This window comes from Protopterus annectens, chromosome 4.part0, assembly GCF_019279795.1.
Source record: "Protopterus annectens isolate FY-2018-M chromosome 4.part0, PAN1.0, whole genome shotgun sequence".
NCBI classification, from domain to species: Eukaryota; Metazoa; Chordata; order Ceratodontiformes; family Protopteridae; genus Protopterus; species Protopterus annectens.
The window spans coordinates 512,388,138-512,408,975 of NC_056733.1; the positions used below are offsets into that span (position 1 = coordinate 512,388,138).

At 40.2% G+C, this 20,838-nt stretch overlaps 1 protein-coding gene across 2 annotated transcripts in view; it reads left to right on the forward strand.

The window, feature by feature from the left end:
* Positions 1–20,838, forward strand: part of HECTD4 (HECT domain E3 ubiquitin protein ligase 4) — a 5,422,508-nt gene that overhangs the window by 5,331,969 nt on the left and 69,701 nt on the right. For both annotated transcript variants that reach the window (XM_044068422.1, XM_044068423.1), the window contains exon 74: positions 3,648–3,843. In XM_044068422.1, coding sequence (XP_043924357.1) covers positions 3,648–3,843 — 196 coding nt within the window. The remainder of the gene's footprint in view (positions 1–3,647; positions 3,844–20,838) is intronic.

Here is a 20,838-nt window from a genome sequence, read left to right on the forward strand (position 1 = left end):
AGTGCCCGACAGGCAGCTCACTGTGACCTTCTCTTTATTCAGCCTGGTGAGTGGGACGTCAGTGTGTCTGACAATAGAGTCACCTATAACAAGAGTATCAGGTGTGTTATTCAGCCTTAAGGGCTGTGGCTGCTTGGCACACTGACTTTGTGGGTTATGTGTTGTGTGTGTTTTGTTTTGAGGTAGCGTTTGCTTGGATGTCTGCTTTGGAGGTCTCTGTTGCTTAGGTAGATTTTTATTTAGAGCCTCCGAGTATGTTTTTGTGTATTTATGTGTTTGGTTCGCTGATGTGGTGGGACTATGTGATACTGGAATTGTGTTGTGTGAGGTTACCTTCTCCTCCTGACTGGTTACACTAGTTTTGAGATGAGAGAGCTCAGCCTCTAGTTTGGCTAAATAGTTGCATCTCTCACATATATTTGAACCTGTTTGGAGGAGGAGAGGGTTGTCCGTGTACATGAGACAGTTGTAACATTGCCTCAAAATTCCCAGATTCACCAGCTGGACTGGAGCGGAAACCATTGACTGACCTTTGGACATGCTAGAGTAATAGGGAAACTGAATTTAAGACGGGCCAATAGAGGACAAGGGTAATCGTAGAGAGTATAAGAGTAAGTAGTGCTTATGGTTTAATAGTGCTAACTTGTAGGATTACTTAATTGGACCAGTGAAGGGCCTTAGAATGAGAATATGGTGTTTAAATTGAGAGAGAGAGCAGTTCTAAGGGAAAAAGTGAAGAGCAGACTTTATGGAGCCAGGAATAGCTTAAACCCAATTAGGCGGCGCTGCCCGTTGTTGCGCTATGCTCAAAAACGCGCAAAACTGCGCAAAAGAGGGTTTTAAGAGAGGAAGATGAAGGAGTTTTGGAATTGACCCAGAATGGCCAATAAAACTACAGTTTCAAGTCAGTAACCACTCCCACAGGGGCAGGGTACTTACTTAGGATGTTGCCAGCATTTCACAATATGGAGTTGTAGGAGGTAGTAGACCAGCAACTTGACATCTCCATTGGTCACATATACAAATACCATTGTGTGAGTGGCAGCATTGCATCACTGCTTGGCCTTGCCCAGTGTGCCATCACAGGGTGAATTCAGTGAGGTGGACAGTCACAAAAGGTACTAAACTCTGGCTGGGGTGTTGTTCTGGACAGCGTGAAAGGCAACCATCACTCCACAGTAGCTCCCATCTTAATATTCTCTTTCTTTGCATTTCACTTCTCCCTCAATTTGAGTTCATTTCTCCCGTGTCTGTATCTCCCCATTCCATCTCTCCTTTTGTGTCAGCACCTTCCCTGTTGCTCTTTGTTTGTGTTTTGTGTTTGTCTGTCCCCTCAACCATCCCAAATATCTCTTCACCTGTCCACAACTTCCCCTTACTTCCTATCCCTCTACCCTTAAAAATATAGACACATACATTCTTTTGTTTCCCCATCCCATACCAGCCTTTCCTTTACCATTCATTCTGTCTATTCTTCAGCATGCTCTTCCCTTTTTCTTACTGTTATTATTGGTTAGGAAGTAGGGGTATATATGAATAAATTAAGACAGTTCGCCGGAAGGCTGTTATGTCTTTCAGCAGTTCTCATAGTCGTTCAACTATGGAAGTGTGAGCTTGCATAGTGAAGGATATACTTGCATGCACGTTGCTGGGATTCACAGGTAACATGAACACCACATTATGCTACTCTTTTTGAGGTCTTTATGGATTTCTCCATCGGATTCTTTAACTAGTTGCCTCTCATTATACTAATTGCTACGTATTACATTACTAATTATCTTCTGCCTGTTTTTCGTAATTTCAGCTGTGATTGTTAACCATTGCTCATCCACCTAAATAATGTTTCTGAATCCCAGGGCCAGTTTTTTATGACTTTGTTTATGACTTAAAGTCTAAAAGGAATAAAAATATAATTATTTTGCCAGAATATATACTCCTTTTAGACCTGAAGTAGCAATGTTACATATTCATTTTTGATTGATTTTTGTATTTTTATTCTGAAGAGAATTGAATGTCACACTTTTGTTGTCAGGTCACTGTTTTGCAGATACTGCAGTTTGTTAATTTCAAAAGCTATTTTGGTACACATCTACCCAAAATTCCAATAATAGTATCTCTCTTCTACTTTGATATCCTGAATGAATTTTCATAACAAGACGTGGATGGTTAGGCTTTTTACTTAATGTTGTGTGATTTTAATAGCAATTAGGGAAAGCAATACAACAGAATCTCAAATACACACGTTTGTCAGAACATGCAAAATATGCTATTTTGCTGTGATATATGAAATGACAGAAAATATTACCATTTCTGAAAAAAAAGTTTTGGTTTTAATTTTATAAGAACACACTAGTGGTATTACTCAAATACTTTTAAGTTTGTCATTCTAAAAAAAATGCAAAACGCATGTTTTCTGTAAACCCAAATGGCTGTGTAAGACTACTAGTGGTATATAAGCTCATATTTCAGTTGTTGTTTTTCTTTCGGCTTTTCCCAGTTAGGGGTCACCACAGCGTAACTCTGGTCTGCTAATGATTGGCAGTCGATTTTTATGGTGCCGAGGTGCCAGCCCGATGCCCAACCTTCAACAAGGGCACGCCCATTCACACATGTCTTTCGAACACCACTCGACCGCGGGGAGGGCATGCAGACTCCACACAGAAGGCGCTCCAGCCAAGAATCGAACGGGAGAACCTCTTGCTGTGAGGCGACAATGCTACTGCTGCACCACCGAGGCTCATATTTCAGTAATCATGTGAAATACTATAACAGATTTTCAGAGTAATATGAAAAAACTCTCAAACACATACCCAACTTTATTTTCATGTAGTGTACTTGCTGGGTAGGAGTCTAAATTGGGGGCATAGTTATAATTCCAGTGACAAACACACTGTTACACAAATGAGCTATAATGTGCAGAAAGGGATGATTCAGAGATATGTGGCACAGTTGCTCTACCAGAAAAATAGTGTGCAGCATATGCAAATCATGATTGCATTTAAATGCATGTCAACATGCCAGTGAGAGCCATTTGCATATTCAAATGACAAAATCAGATCTAGCAGAGTAATTCAGACATGTATAAAATCAGTGTGATAAGCTGCAGTGATTATCTATTCTGAATTCCATCTGCTTAGCTGCTTCCTTGTTTTAGCCAGAGACCATGGAATTAATATCAGTGCATTTTTTTTCTGTTTAAGACATTATCATAAGCGTTTCATGACCCCAGATGACATGAATTAATTACAGCATTCACTCTGCAGCTGTGTAGTAATACTTTTTATTTATAGCAATGGAGGTTTTTCTTGTGTGGGAGAAGGGCACTCCATATTATGAGGACTGCTTCATTGACAGCATAGCCACTTTACCAAGTTTGCTTCTGCAGTCAGTTCACCAGCATTTCACCTCATTAGTGTCCTTAGCCAGACCTTGGGTATTGTTTTATGCTTTCATCGCTGTTATTGTGCACATTTTGCAGTTTGGCTTTGTCATCTGTAGTGAATTTCTGGCCTTAGAAGTGGTAATACATTGACATAAAATAGTTCTGTCTGACTTAATTTTTTCAAGAAGTTGATCATTTGTAGATGAACTTGACATGAATAGAAATGGTAAAATATTTTAAATGTATGCCTTTATTTTCATTGCAGATGGGAGAATAAGAATATATATGCTTCAGCAGTAAAAAACCTACGGTTACAAGAAATGCAGAATGTGGAATGCATGACTGCAGTACTAGCTGGCTTGGGCTCTATCATTCCACTGCAGCTGACAACCGTATTAACACCACTTGAAATGGAGCTAAGGACCTGCGGACTTCCTTACATCAACTTAGAATTTCTGAAGGTACAGTTACATTCTCTTTTAAACTTATGCAATCCCTTGCTTTTTTGTGATGCAAAATCTTACCTAAGGTAGTTTTAATTCTGCTCTTAAGTCTCAATTCTTTGAATTTCCTGGTCACAAAATGGCAATCCTCAGTGAACCTGAACGACTAACTAGCATTTTTTTTTTGTTGATTGGGGGAGGTGTTTCCACCCTTATTGGTGACACAGCAAATCAATCACTCCGTGTCTGCCCCATGGTGCAAAGGGGTAAAGCCATGACTGTGACCCAGATGACTCAAGTTTCAATACTGACTGTTGCAGTGGAGAAATCAAGACAGGGATAGAAGTGAATGGCCATTGCCAACTCACTCATTCTGGAAAGGAGGGATGGCTGCTTAGTCTGCAGCAATATTTGGATACTCGGTGGAGGTGGGTATCTATGACTGATGGCATTATATTGGGAGTGAGTGCCCAACAAGCAGTGTACACATCTCTGTAGGCATTGGGGCATATGCTGATGCCACCTGAGGCTTGCATTGCTGGTGCTTCACTTACTCAGTGTGTCTTAGAGATGGAGTTAAGATGTGTACAAAAAGTCCTTTAGCTGATTGCCAAGAATGAGGGTGATACCGGGAAAATGGTGATGGGAGGTATTTCTCTGTCCTGAGGACAATTAGGATCCATCTGCCAAATCCAGTGGCATAGAGGAATAAAGCCTCAACTATAGCCCAAGTGAATCCAGCTTGATTAGTGGCCCAGGCATTGACAGTAGTGGCCCGGGAAGAATGAGTATGCCCATCCTTTGGGGCAAGGGTTAGGTGGGGTGGACCAGGAAGCACATGGACTTAATCCATTAGAGGAAGGAGCGGCATTACAGTGGGTGTGCAGGGGGGAGACTTATGGCTCAAGATGTAGCCCCTCATTAGCAACTGCATGGGCTCATGCATTTGTGTGGAAGTAGGGAATTATGAGTCTCTTTTAGTGATGTGTCTATACTGTCTCCCCTGCCTAGAGGTGGAGTTATGGAGTTAAACAAAAATGCTGCCGTTGCAAGGATGTTGGTAATAGTGCAAACTCCCTAATGTCTGCATAATTGACTGTCCTTCCAGACAGATTACCCATTGCTAGGGAATTAATGGGCTTGAATCTGGTAAGGGAGTCTTGATAGTCAACAGGCAGAGGGGAAAAGTCACCTGGAAAAAAAAATAAGATCCATCCGTAAACATAGGTTGCCATAGTGGGCTGGGGTGAAGCACACCCCTCAGGCCACTATGAAAGTATCTCTCTGAAATGGTGAAATAGCTGAAAAAGTATTTACTGCAGCAGAGAAAAACACCTCTATGGCTTCCTTTTTGATGGCCACCACTGGTCGTATTTCACCTCTGTTGTGAATAATGAGGGCTGAATGAATGATTTTAAAACCTATAGAGGAGAAATAATAGGTGGCAAAGAAGCCAAAAAAGAAACCGTGAGAAATGTCAGGCAAACACCTTCTCAGTTCTTTTCTTCTACCATTACACATTCTACCATTACACATTCATTGAGTATTGTGGCATTGCAGGAGACCTGTTTATTAAGTGTAATTTTTTAGCACTCCACTACCTGCCAACCAGCATTTCCCTAAAGTCATTTTGGCCCATTTGTTCCTTATGCGGCAAGACCAGTTCCAAACCATTTGTTTCCCATGAGGGGAGGGGAGAGCCATCCATGGAGTTGCCATCTTGGCAGCCATTAGAGAAGTTTCTTAAATATGCTACTAACCCCTCCCCTGGTTATGACATGGGCTCCTCATCACAGTGGATGGATTGCCTGTGTCCCTGATACTGAAATATGCCAGCTCCCAGACATGCTCCTGCAAGGGCTACGACACCACCTTGAATGAACTCATGTCCCTCCCACCCAAGGCCAGTTCTTTTGGGAGCAGCCTGTGACACTCTTCTTGAAGTGCCAGGTCACCCTTCCTCCCAGGCAAGCGTACCAAAACATGTTGTGCTTCTCTCACCCATCCTTCTCCAGCTCCTCCAGCTTTCTGAGGTACTAATCATCATCTAGCCATCTGGATTTTAGTCAGAGGTTTATCAGTCTGTGTCACAGAGCCCAGAGTGAAGACCTGTTTTTTCACATGAATAAAATGTGGTTACGATGTTTTAGTTCTCAGTGCCTTTCTTTCAGACCTTGATGAAAAGGTTTCCAGAGCTGCAGCTGTTGGCATAAGATTTTGTTAAGGCCCGCATGTGGTTCCTTGTTCTTTGTGGAACCAAACAACCAGTCAGAGTTTGTTTGCATAGACGTCACAAATATCACTCTTTCTGTGAAGGCCATATAGGATGATTTTGCTAAAAGCAGTAATAAAAAATAAAAAACAAAAACACTACTCCTCTGAGCTCCTCTTAGGAGGGAGCACCATAAGAGGCAGCTCTGATTTGAAAGGCACCATAAGTAGAAGAGCATCACTTACGAGGTAGGTTTCTTCCCCTGCAGGAAATGAGTTATTTTTCTTTTATGAATTCTTCCCAGTGGTTTCCATTCACAGACTATTTGGTGAGGTCTGCACTGTCATCTGGTGTTTAGTGCCCCAATCATCTCCAACAGGGATGAGGTTTTGGTCCATCTTACTGCTATATTCTCTAGAGCAGATGATCCTTCAGTAGACGTTTTGCTTTTCTGCTATAGTGTCCTTCATCCTGACCCAGAAGAAGGCCCCTTTGCAATTGAATCCTTTCTTTTCACCCATTTGGGCCCATTAATTGACTTTAATTCTTGAAATGCTTCAGCTGTGCCAGAACAGTGAAACCCTTTCCCTGTCAAGGAAATCAGTGCAGAAACAATCATAGGCAAACAAGAGGACACCTACTTTCTTCTACTGATTTTAAAATGCCTTCTTAGCCTGTTACTAATCATGTCCATTTGCAGGTCAAAACAATCTCTTATAGGTTCATATGTAACTACTAGGCTAGCTGCCCTTGCAGGCCATTTTAAGCCTAGGCAGTTTTCCTTTTTGTGCTCAAAATAACCTATCCCATTTAGTTGTATACTGGCATTACCCATCCAGTGGTCGATAATTATATATTACCCTTAATGAAAATAAATGGGAATATACCATAGATAATATGATGGGATCCATGCATGGGATAAAGCATTTAGGAGCTGCCTTTGTCCATTAGTAGTACGGGGGCAGTTCTGGTGTAAATTTTCTGTTTTCTTTCCATAGATCTAAATTATGCTTGAAAAAAGACAGGGATGAGCTTTGTTTTATGTGAATGGGGAGTCTGTCCCAGAGCAGTAGTATCCTCTGTAAGATATACCTGTCTGTCTCCAAACCATTTGTTGATGTTGCAGAAGAGGTTTAGATACCTAGACCAGGTATTTCTGATGCCATTTCCTGAGCTTTTGTCTGAAAAGTAGAAGCATGTAAGGCATCATTTATCCCAGATGTTGCATAATCAAAAGGAGAGAGAGAGAGAAAAGGAAGTCTCCTCTTTATTTTTTCTGAATCCATGACCTCTGAGTGGCATACCATACCAAAGGTCACACGCATGTCTGAGTCTTCTTTTAAGGTCCATTTATTGATCTGCTTTATATGACAAGGATTTATGTATTTTTTCCAGAATAGAACGCAGTAAAAAAGCTAACGGCGTCTGGGTCTACCTGAGCCCAAGCCATGTTAGCTTCTCCCATGTTGTATACCATTATGGTGTTAAGTAGACTTAGTATATTCCCAGACATTGCAATTTCATGTGAAACACTGTTTGTGAATGTTTGTACTGTCTAGCATGATTCAAGAGAGCCAGTGAGTGCAAGAACATTTAGTTGACCCCCCCCCATACAGAACCATGCAAGTTAAACCCCAGACCAAGATAACTTTTTTTGGCCTTTTTCTGTGATTGTCAGGCACCTATGCCAGTTTCTTTGAAAGGTGGTTTTCACTGTCTGTCTGGCTTCATGATGAAACAAAGTCTAATTTATTTAAATATTGTTTAACTTCACAACTTCTGGTGGAGCTTTATATTTTTGTAACCTAGTAACTCTTGAGCTTAATCTTCAGGGCAGCCCTGTGCCATTTTTCATGACTTTAGTGTTCTGTATTTACTAATGACTGGCAATAGAAGGCTCTGCACATTCACTTTTTCTTATTTCTTGTTTATTAAAAAAAAATCTTTATTAAATTATCACTTATGACATAGGCAATCATACATTTATATAAGTGAAAACAAACCATGTTGACATAATCTTTTTTTAAATGCCTTTATTGAATTTATCACTTGTGACACAGTCAAATTTACATTTATATACTAGTAATCAAACTGTATTAACAAGTTCACATTTACAAAATTATACTTCACATGTATTGCTGTATATCAGATAACCTAAGCAGCATTACATATATTAAACCTGCAGTGGTGGTGCTGCGGTAGCGTTGTCGCCTCACAGTAAGACGTTGTCCTGTTCGATTCTCAGATAGAGCATCTTCTGTGTGGAGACATGCATGAATGGGCGTACCTTCAATGAAGGTTGTGCGTCAGGGCCGGCAACTCGGCACGTAAAAATCTACTGCCAATCATTAGTGGACCGGAGTTCCGCTGTGGCGACCCCTATCCAGGAATAGCCGAAAGACACAACAACTACTTACGGCATAGGCAATCATGCATTTATATAAATGAAAACAAACCGTACTGACACAAAGTTGCAAGCATTTTACATCACAAACTATACTGACACACATCCAGTCGTAAACATTCTACATCACTTATAATCTACCCCGTCATTTTCAGTCAAATATTACATAGCTCATTTAAGTCCTTTCTTTTTTTAAACCTCATTCCTCCCTTGTATGTATTGTTCCCACAGTTTCCATTTTCTGTATGTAGTTTGCTTCTTTCCTTTTCTAAAGATCTCAATTCTAGTTGTTTTGTCTCTGTTACTGTATTCAGTACTTCTTGTATAGTTGGTATAGATTTTAATTTCTGTTTTCTAGTAATTGCTTTTTTAGCAGCCACCATAATTAGACTCAGCAAGGCCTTACTATGTTTAGGCAATTCTAATTCTTTATCATAAGCTCGGAAAAATAATTGCCCTAGTTACACCAATTTGCTCATCCAATCTCTCTTATAAAGTTGCCTGCAGGGGAATCTTTAAAGTCTGCCAACTCATTACACTCCCAGAAAATATGTTCCCAATTAACTCTTTATTCCCAATCACACCTCCAACATTTGCTGTCTACCTCAGGAAAAATTCTTTGTGGAGTCTGCTTTGGGTATAAAAATATCTTATGTAAACATTTCCAAGCAAAGATCCTAAACCTTCTAGATTTTGTTGCATATTTGGGAGACAAACATATATCTCCCATTGTTTTTTTTTTTTTTTTTTTTTTTTTGTGAATTCGTAATCCAATCTCTCTTCTCAATCCTTTTTAACCTCCTCTGATTGATTTTTATAGTTATTATGCAATATTTTATATGTTCCACTAATTATTCCTTTTTTAACAGCAGCTTCTGTTCTAGATTCTACTAAAAACTGTACCAGTGCTGGTCTTTCATTTTAACCACCCCCAGTTTCTATCTCTTTTCCTATACTCTGTTATCAGTTCTTGATGGGGAAGGCAATCTCTGACCTGCAGTCTACATAAATTCTTGGCATTTTCCCATTCTATTGCCTTTCTCTCTCTAATTATTTGCTGCCAATACCTTGGTTCCTTTTTCAGTTTTCTCCAATAAATTTTAGCTCCCTCTTGTCTAATGTCTGTATCCCTAATTGCAGTCATCCCTATTGGCAGAACCTCCTTTCTCCATTTCCATGCTGACTTAGTTCCTAGAATACTTTCTACTACTTATGAATATACTTTTCTGTATGGTTATTGTTATTCTCCTTAAAGGTCTGCATCCAAAATCCTAGTCTCTCCTTGTTTTTTGAGCTTCTCCCCTGTTTCATCATCACCACTTTCCTTTTGAATTATAGATTTCTGCTTAACTGTGTAGCTCTGAAATACCCAGTCAAAACAGTTAATCCCACTCCTCCTCATTCTGTTGGAAGAATCAACTTATCCCACCTGACTCTTGCTGTCTTCCCCTCCCAGACAATATCCTTCAGCTCTTTATTAATTGCTATGCACATCTCCTCTGATTGATAAAAATATGCCTGACCTGTGTATAAGATTAAAGGGACTAAAACATTTTAACTGCTTCTGTCTTCCTATCTATATCTATGTAGCAGAGCTTCCAGTTTTTGTATTATCTTTTGTTTAGTCTCTTCCCACATATCCTTAGCTATCATACTGCAGTAATTTTTAATCCATACATCTAAATACTTAATGTTATCATGTCCCTGTAAATATGCATATTACTGAATCAGTTTGTGCGTGGGTACTTCATTTACCGCTTTTGCCTTTGTTTTAGCTTCATTCATTTTGTATCCCAAAAAGATCTGAAACTATCTCAAAATGTTCCACAACACTGAAATATCCTTTTCTGGTTTTATAAGATATAAACTCATATCATCTGCAAATAGAGACAGCTTTTCTTGACTACCATACAAATTATATCCTTGAATTTATGAGTCCCTTACTTTCTTTGCCAATGGTTCTGAATATAAAGCAAATAACAAAGGAGAAAGAGGACATCCCTGATGTTCATCGTGTTACCCTGCTGCAGTCATCACACTCGGGTTATCCTGTCGTCAGGCGGTCCCGCAGTCGGCCGGAATTCCAAAGTCTTGGTCCGGCGTCTGTTGCTGTCGCCTCTTCCCTGACGTCAGTGCGCCAGGGGTATATATAATGCAACCGACACCATTTTCTCCAGTCTTTCTTGCAGCGCGGTGCCCGAAGCAGAAGCAGTTCGCAAGTGCCGGTCGGCTGACTCCGGAGATTTTCGAATTCAAATTTCAGACCGAAATCTTCTATAAAGCTAAGTACCCCGTTGGGGAAACTTTTCTTGCCTCAGACCGATGTCAGAAAAAGTTAACAATTGTATTTCTTGTGGGAAGCAAATACCTCATAAGGATTTTCATTCTTATTGCATACCTTGCCTAGGCCCAGACCACGATGTCACTTCTTGTTGGTTTTGTGCTAGGTTTAATAAGCGTACTATTAAAAGACGCTTTGATTTCGCATGACACTACTTCAGTAGGAAATTTAACTACACCATGCCGTTGGAGCAACCGACTACTGGCATGCACAAAAAACGCAGGGATAAGGACAGACAGCCCAGGCCTAAGCCAGATTCCGAGGCCTCGGCCGATCCAGTCTCTGGTTCTCCGGTCCTCAGTGAGGCTCCGACGCAGCCCCTGACTACCGCAGATCTGGAACCCATAACCGCTACGGAAATTTTGACGGAATGTGCCAGGCCGACGCAGCCTTTTACTTCAGGCCCTTCCGACGACTTTGCTACAAAAGACGTCGGTACTACAGAAACACCATCGGTTTCTGAAGGCGTTTTCAGACCGACGACCCTCACCATTAAAACGTTTTCTAAGTCGAAGACTCCTCCTAAATCTAAAAGGACTGCACTTCAGTCTCCTGTTCAAGGCCCCATGCCTAAGAAACAGATGCTCAAAATGACTGAAGATTTGATTTCTTTAATCAGGGGTTCCCAGCCCCCTCCTGACAAAAGGAAGATTATGCATCCTCTGAGCAAATGTCCATTTCTTCAGACTCCTCTGAGGACTAAGACTACTCATTCTCTCCTTATGAAGATTCTGATGCTGAGGACTCTATTCCCTCAGCTTCTCCTCCTGAAGACTACTCCTTTGGGGAAACTTTACACACTATGAGGGAACATTTTCACTGGGAAGGTCAGGATTACTCTGATTCAAAGAAAAGGCTCAGAGAGTTTCTTTTACTCCCCCCAACACAGACCACTTGCCATCCCACCAGTTTTGGACATTGTGGATGATGTCTGTTTAGAATCCAGTTTCAACCCAGACTCTCTACCTCCTGCTCCGGCTAAGCCTGACAGATACTATAGAGTGCCCGATTCCCACAAATTTCTTTACAAAAGCCCTGTAGCTGACCCGGAGACTATCTCACAGGGTCCCAAGGGGGCTAAGGCTTCTATGGCTAAAAACCCAGTACCTTCTGAGAGGGATTCCAGAGCTCTAGACAGGTGGGGGAAAAAGGTTTACACCTCAGCCACACTAGCTATGAGGGCACTGAATTGTCAATTTCACATGCTTAAGTATCAACAATTTCTAATCTCTCAGTTAAAGCAAAGAATAACCTCTCTCCCTCAACAATCTGAATTGAAAGAAGTACAGGATCTGTTGCACGCCACTGAGCAGGTGGGCAAACATACCTTACAATGTGGGTTTGATTCTTTGGAGGCCTCCTGCAGAGCAGCTGTCACTGGGTCTGTTATACGTAGGCATGCTTGGTTAAAGGAACAAACTCTGCCTGATCATGTTAAAGCAAAACTACTAGATGCTCCCTTACAGCAAGATGTTCTTTTTGGAGTTAAAGCAGAAGAAGTTTTAAAGAAAATGGAAGATAAGGCAAAATCTATGCAGACAGTCAAAGACTTCCTACAAGTACAACCCCCTCGCTTCAGCAAAAACTGGCCAACAAAAAATTGGTCCTTTCCAGCCACTGACAGACCACAGAGGGGTAAATGCAGACGCCCAAGAGGCAGAGGACAACCACAAGCCCAGTATAAACCTCGCCAATGGGGCTCTACAACACAGAAGGGAGGAGAAGACAGGTCTCAAACCACCAGAAGGCAAACTCAATGACTTGCACCTCATCTGGCCAAGCAATACTCTCTTGGCAGCCCCCTTGGGGGGAAAACTGCACTTTTTGCAGACAACTGGCACATTGTCACAAAGGACAAATGGGTCCTAGACATAATTTTACGAGGATACAGATTCCACTTTCACACCTTGCCAATGAAAAGAGGAATGCCAAACCTGCCACAAAATCAATGGGCAGAGGCACAAAAGCAAATTACAGCTCTCATGGACATGAGAGCCATTCAACTGGTACCTACATGAGACCAAGGCCAAGGATTTTATTCAAGACTCTTTCGAGTGTCCAGAAAGGACAATGCCTGGAGACCAATTCTGGACCTTTCAATTCTAAACACTTACTTACAAGTACCCAAATTCAAGATGCTAACACTACAGCAGCTACTTCCCATGTTGGGCAAGGAAGCATGGCTAGTAACGTTGGACCTCAAGGAGGCATACCTGCATGTCCCTATCAGACAAAGTTGCAGAAGATACCTCCATTTCATTGCAGGTTCAACCCATTACCAATTCTCTGCACTGCCCTTTGGCTTATCTACTGCGCCCAGAGTTTTCACAAAATGCCTGGCACCAGTAATTGCATACTGCAGACAAAGAGGAATTCAGATATATCCATACCTGGACGACTGCCTCATCCAAGCAGAAAGCAAAGACATTCTCTTACATCATCTGCCCTTTGTAAAGCATCTACTAAACTGCCTGGGGTACACAGTAAACGAAAAGAAGTCAAAACTAGTACCCTCACAAAAATGACATTCCTGGGTGCCAGCTTGAATACAATGGCCCAGAAGGCTTATCTTACGCCAGACAAGCATCTACAACTGACTCAATATTTCAAGACAATGGCAACAAAGACCCAATTAACTGCAAGAAAAATTCTGCAGGCTTTGGGCTTCATGGCATCTTGCATACTAATAATACCATTTGCAAAGCTGCATATGAGGAAATTACAGTGGTACCTAAAAAGCATATGGTCTCAACACAGCCACAGCTTGGACACAGTGATATCTCTCATTCCCTGCCGACAACAAGAATTTCTGTGGTGGTCACAGACATGTCACCTCAACAAGGGTCAGCCTTTCACCTTGCCCCCAGCCAGGCAAACTATCACAACAGATGCTTCAGACTACGCCTGGGGGGCACATATGGCAGGACAATGTATTCAAGGCCTATGGACTGCAGATCAAAGAAATCTGCACATAAATCAAAAAGAGATGCCAGCTGTACAGAAAGCTCTGACAGCCTTTAAGAATCTATTACATCCAGGACAACTTGCAATAAAGACGGACAACACCACAGTAATGTGGTACATAAACAAACAAGGGGGTACACATTCTTACCCTCTATGCAGGCAAGCAATGACCTTATGGAACACAGCTCTGGCCTACCAAGTCCAGTTACAAGCTCAATTCCTGCCAGGACAGAAGAACACATTGGCAGATGACCTCAGCAGAAACATCAAGGATCCCCAAGAGTGGAAACTAGATCCCCAAATATTTGCAATGATAACTCAAAAATGGGGCCTTCCAGACATAGACCTGTTTGCCAGTCCTCAAAACTATCAACTGACAAAATTTTGTACAAGGACATTTCACCATCAAGCCTGGAAAGTGGACTCTCTCTCTTTCACTTGGAAAAACCTGGCATTATATGCCTTCCCTCCATTGCCTCTCCTCACAAAGGTTCTTTTGAAAGTCAAACAGGAGAGACCACGACTGATTCTCATAGCCCCAGACTGGCCACACCAGCACTGGTATCCGCTATTGAAAAATATGGCCCACAGCCCACCATGGATATTGCCTCAAATCCCCCATTTGCTCACACAACAAAACAATCAGATTCTTCACAGCCAGCTCAAAACTTTAAATCTGGCTGCATGGCAAATCATCTAAACATCCAACCAGCACCTCTTTCACAAGCAGTTCTAGATGTTATTCTGGAAGCCAGGAGGCCAAGCACCAGGAAGGCTTATTCGGACAAATGGAAAAGGTTTTGTGCCTGGAACCAAGCTAAAGGCCAAGACACAATTCAGCCTCACATGCTACAGTATTTAGCTGAGATGTTGCACAAAGGACTTTCCTTTTCCTCTATTAAAATCCATGCTTCGGCTATTTCAGCTCACTACAACACGGATCCACCTTTATTTTCACATCCTCTTCTAAGGCAGTTCCTCAGAGGGGCAAAAAACATTAGACCACCCAGGAGAGCTCCTACACCAACATGGGACCTCAATTTTGTTCTGGAAAAACTAACGCTACCTCCCTTTGAACCAGCTTTCTCTGCAGATCTACAGTTCCTATCATGGAAGACTGCCCTGCTCCTAGCAATAACTTCACCTAGAAGAGTCTCAGAGCTACAGGCACTAATGGCAGTGGAACCTTTCCTCATTTTTCATCAAGACAGAGTTTCTCTATGAACTAATCCTTCCTTTATGCCTAAGGTGGTTTCCAGTGTAGCTTTAAATCAAACCATCCACTTATCCACCTTCTTCCCCAATCCACAGAACAAAGGTGAGAGACTCCTGCATTCCTTGGACATTCACAGGCAGCTTTGTTACTATTTGGACAAAACTAAGGCTTTCAGAAAATCTGACCAGCTCTTTGTATCCTATGCTACAGCTTCTCAAGGGAAAGCTATATCAAAGCAAACCATTTCTAAATGGATAGGTCATTGCATACGTTTCTGCTATACCCATCATGGGAAACCAGTTCCTGCTACCATTAGATCCCACTCTACCAGGGCAACAGCTACCTCTACAGCCTTTCTCAGGGGGGTTCCAACCAAGGAAATTTTAGAAGCTGCAACTTGGAGTTCAGTACACACCTTTACCAAACACTATCACTTACCTCTTTACTCAAAGTCCAGGTCGGGCTTCGCCACTGCAGTTCTGCAGGGCCTTATAGCCTCCACTAACCCTCTATGATACCTCCCCCCTACCTTAGCTTTGGGATTCAACCCAAGTGCGATGACTGCAGCAGGGTAACACGATGAACATAGTACAGTTTTGTACCTACCATAAATGTAGATGTTCGAGTGTTCACCCTGCTGCAGTCCAGGTTACCCCCCCTCCATCCCCTCTGATCTACTGGCTAAATCTCTTCTATGCCTTACTGATGTATTTGCTTATAGCTGAAGGGATTTTGTGTTTGTGCTGTGGTTACTCCTTTTGGTACTAATTTCTGACCACCTTTTTGGGGGCACCTGACATCTGGGGCAAGAAAAACTGAAGAAAATGGCATCGGTTGCATTATATATACCCCTGGCACACTGACGTCAGGGAAGAGGCGACAGCAACCGACGCCGGACCAAGACTTTGGAATTCCGGCCGACTGCGGGACCGCCTGACAACAGGATAACCCAAGTGTGATGACTGCAGCAGGGTGAACACTCAAACATCTATATTTATGGTAGGTACAAAACTGTACTTTTGGTTCTTCTGCTCAAACAGAAATTAACAGAGAAGAACCCACCTGCTTTAATTTTCACTTCCGATAACAATATATGTTCCTAATCAACCTTATAATGTTATCAGGGAATACAAATGCTTCCATTTCCCTGCTCATTAAGTCCCAGCTAACCCTGTCAAATGCTTTCTCTGCATCAAGACCCACCAACAGCATTGGTATTTTCTCACATTCTGGTTACCTCTGGATCATCAATGTTCTTTTAATGTTGTCATATGTTTGCAACCCCTCCACAAAACCACATCGATCCATAGCTGTCAGTTGTGGCATCATTTCTGCCATTATTTTAACCATTAAGACGTAGACACTTTTTATAATCATGGATTGCTGTTGAAATGAGCCTGTATGAATCTGGATCTGATGGATCTTTACCCCCTTTAGGTTTTTTTCTCTACTAGCTTCCAAACTTCTACAGGAATACCATCTGTTCCTAGAGACTTTCCTGTAGATTGGTTATACATCAGCATTTTTATCTCATCTGTTCTTATAGTAACGGTTAATAATTGCAACTCATCTACCTGTAACCTTGGCATATTTAATTCTTCCATAAACATTTCCATTTATATCTTTTTTTGATTTCCATATTTCTCTGCTTTATACAGACTTTCAGTAGAATGTCTGAAATATTTCTAATACTTTTACAGGATCTTTTGTTATCCTCCTTGCTATAGGCTCCTTAAGTTTGTTGACGGCCCTTTCTACTTTCTGTTGCCTGAGTCGTTGTGCTAAAAGTTTTTGTGCTCTAGACTTATTAAAAAAACAGTTGCTTAGCAACACTCTTTCTAAACTCATGCATATTATCAAGGTAATCCCTTATTTTCTGTTTAGCATTCTGCAGTTGCTCCTCCTCTTGTTCTGTGAGATCCCCCTGTTTTGTAATACTTTAACATTCATCAGTCCCTCTAAACAATTCTTGTTGCTTCTTAACCACAACTCCCTTTCTTTTATTTCCACCCTATTTTTAAATTCTACTTTAATTTAATCCCACTCCCTAGCTATATTTTCAGAAGAAATTTCCATCTTCTTTAAAAGCTCCTGAATAATTTCCAGTACCTATTCCTTAAATTCCTCTCTTTTCAACAGATAGGTGAGAAAACACCGGTGTCTCATTTTTATTTCATTACCCTGTGTTTTTATTTTAGTTATTATTGGCGCATGATCTGAAATCATTAGGTATGTATCAAGACCTTCAATTGAATGCACATGTTCCTGTAAAATGTAAATTCTAGCTAGTCTAGTCTAGTTTTTGTATCTTGGGGAATAATATGTAAATTTACTCAACTCTTAGTTTTGAATTCACAGTTTCCATGCAAAATATTTTCATAAATTTCTTCAATAATCTGCTATCCTTTGCTATATCTTCCCTTCTGGGCCTCCAGACACATCTTCACTGTTGCAAATCAAATTCCAGTCCCCACGTACAAGTTATATTCCTTCCTGAAAGCTGATTATTTCTCCCAGAATTTTCTTAAGCTCCATTATAGCAGTTTTAGATGGAATATAAATAAATGCCACTGTAATCCTACTTCCATGCCAGTAGCCCCTTAATACTCCAGATCTACCATTATTATCTTTTTTTATCTTCTTCTATCACTTTTGGAGCTCTTCTTGCAATTAATATAAGTGCTCCTCTTTTCCTTTGTCCCAGGTGTTCCACTGATTAACTATCCTGAAAAACGTTCTTTATCTAATTCTCATGTTCAATTCTTTTCAATTGTGTCTCCTGTAGCATAGCTATTTGCAATGTAAAGTTTTTAATATAGTTTTTATTTATCTGTGAGACCATTGACATTTAAAGACATTACATTACCATCCTGAAAAACTTTCTTTATCTAATTCTCATGTTCAATTCTTTTCAGTTGTGTCTCCTGTAGCATAGCTATTTGCAATGTACAGTTTTTAATATAGTTTTTATTTATCTGTGAGACCATTGACATTTAAAGACATTACAAAAAACATCTTTGTAGTAAAAAATTATTCCCACCTTTTATGTATAACAACTTTTTTTGTTAAATGTCTAGATCCAGCTTTTGTCTAACATGTATACACTGTTTGGCAGGTTGATCTTTTGTACAGTTATTTCTTGTCATATCCATTTCAGCCTATGTCACATCTTGCAAAACTTTTTGTTTTATTGAAAGCCCTCAGACAAAAAAAAAACACACCCAATACCCCCCTAGTGGTGTCTGTTTTTGTCTCATCTTTATAGCTCTCCCAGCTGAGTAAACACTTGAATGATTTCAGCAAACATTATCTGTTATCCATTTCTCTTTATCAGATTGCTTACTGGAAACACAAGGACCAGATGCAAAATTGCTACAAATCATACTTTATTTACTAGAATTTTCTTGCTTTCTCTTAATACTTGTTAATAGATCAAGCTAAGGGCTTTAATCCAGTTATTCCCTTATGCAAGAATGAAAAAGGCACACAATTTTTTTCTTTTATCATGCTCTTTTAACCAGACTTTTGTTATTTATTTTTTTTTACATTGTAGTGCCTACATTTCTTAAAACTGAACAAGAGAAAGAAAGAAAGAAGGGAGAAAGAAAAAAAAACAGGCACACCTGTTTACATTAGTATCACAATTATACTTAAAAGTAACTGAGAAAACTTTACTTTATAGCATGCAAAGAAAATCATGCACTGTGAAAATAGTACCATTAAGAACAAAAATTGTTTTGCTTAGAGTTTAGTTTCTCCTCCTCTGCTAAGTAGTTTCTGAACATTAATGACATGAAGTATGGCATATACTTTAGAGTCCCTTACAAGTTTAACAAAGTCCAAAAAAGTCTAATATTTCCAGATTTTCTTGTTCTGTCATGTTTCACAAATATAATTCATGCTTTGTAATCCCACATTTGTGGGTTCCCAAGTTACTGGTTTTATTCCTGTTCGTCTCCATCTACCAAATGCTGTCTTTGCTTCATTTCCAACAGACTCTCAGTTCTTCTAGTCAACTCTTGTGCATTTTTCCATCTTTCAACCATTTTACGTTGAAACATTGGAAAAGGTTTCACTGGCACAGTCTGTCTGTGGTCTTTATTACCAGAAGAACAAGAAGCAAAATATCCTCCTGTTTCACAGCTCACTTTTTTGTTGGGCAAACTTTTGTAGTTTCTCCTTAGTGTGTACTTCATCAGAAAATTATTTTGTCCCCCCAGGGAAGAATATTTTGAAGATAGCTTGGTACATTACTTTGAATCTCATGCCCACTTCTTGACATTCCCTGAATAGTGGAATATGTTTACTCCCCTTCTGCCTGGTGTACAATGAATAATCATTCTCCACAAGTACTCTGCTGTCTCCCACTGTTAGTACTTTGGTCTTTCTGCCACAGTTTTGTCAGAATCAACTCCTTCTGTTGGTAGGTTTGCATCTTTACTATTAAAGGTCTAGGTTGCTTTCTCATAGCCAGGTTTGGAACATGCATGCAATGTGCCCTTTCAGTTAACACCTCCTGCTGTAGAATAGCAGTCCAGTTGCTTATTTGTGCTTTCATAAATGAATACAGTCTGTTCCTTTCAGTTTCTCTGGTGTAGCAGAAATGCTTAGGTTTTCCCTACATGCTCTGTCCTCTAATTCTGTTATTATTTGAAACATCTCTTTTTGAGCAGTCTCATATTCAGCCAGACTTTTCTTCATTTCAACCTATGTTTTTTGCAGTTTTATCACCTGATCTATATATCTGTTTAAAGCCTCTTCCATTTTCCAGCCTTTTGTTATTTGAGTTGACATACTCCATCAGTATTTTGTTTATTTTAATCTGGTCTGTGTGCAGTTGTCTTATACTTTCCTGTAGGTTATTGGAAATCATGCCTGGAGATTGTACTACATTTTGCTGAGCAGCTGCAGTACTTTTCCCAGTCAGTCTTTTTTCCTCACCGTTTGTATCTGATTTTATTTCAGGTCCTCTGTATTTCTTTTTTCCTGGCATCCAGGCAGCCTACTTACTAGCCAGTTACTGAAATTTACACAGAAATATAAATGTATTGGCTGCCTCTGCTAAGTTTCTGTTTTCACACTGGGAGAGCTAGAATTAAGCTGTTACTCAGTGTGCAGCCGTCTTTGAAATTTCATATTCAGTTCTTTCACTCACAATTGCTTGTCAGAAAAGTTAAGCTATATTAACTGAACCTAAAGAGCATGGGTAGAACTCTGTTTTGGACATAAACTCAACCAGGGTCCTGGATTTCCTGTTGAGTGACAGCAAGAGTCTGTGCTGTTCTTTCCAGTCATTCACTACCATTTGGCCATTTAGATGTGCATAGATTAAAAGGTTACTTCCATCAAAAGCTAAAAATTTGTATTTTTCATATTTTAATATTCTTTGTAATAATGTCCCAGCATCGTGGTAAGTGGTTCATATTGTTTCGTAATTTGTTGTACCCCAGAAGGCTTGATGAGAATGGCTGTGTTGTTTTGATTTTGTTGTGCAGTTTGTATTTCTTCTTTTCAACAAAACACTGTATGTCCCTGATAGCCATTTTTTTCTCTTTCATTGAATGATATTTCAGGGTAGAAGGCTTTCTTAGAGTTAGGTCCACAGGTCTGAAATGTTCTCCCTCTTGACCTGAAAAATACACATGACAATGTTCATTTAAGTTTAATCTGCTTTCACTTAATCCCTCAACCATCCTCTGACTACCTTGAAAATGAAAACACCAGTTAGATACTTTTCAGTGTTTTGCAGTTGAAGGTAAATAAAATCTAACTGAGGAAAAAAACATTTAATTTCTTAAACTAACTTACTAGTTTTTCCTTTCTGTCTTAATTCTTTACTTGAAGTTTACTGTACTAACTATTCAACACTACCTTTT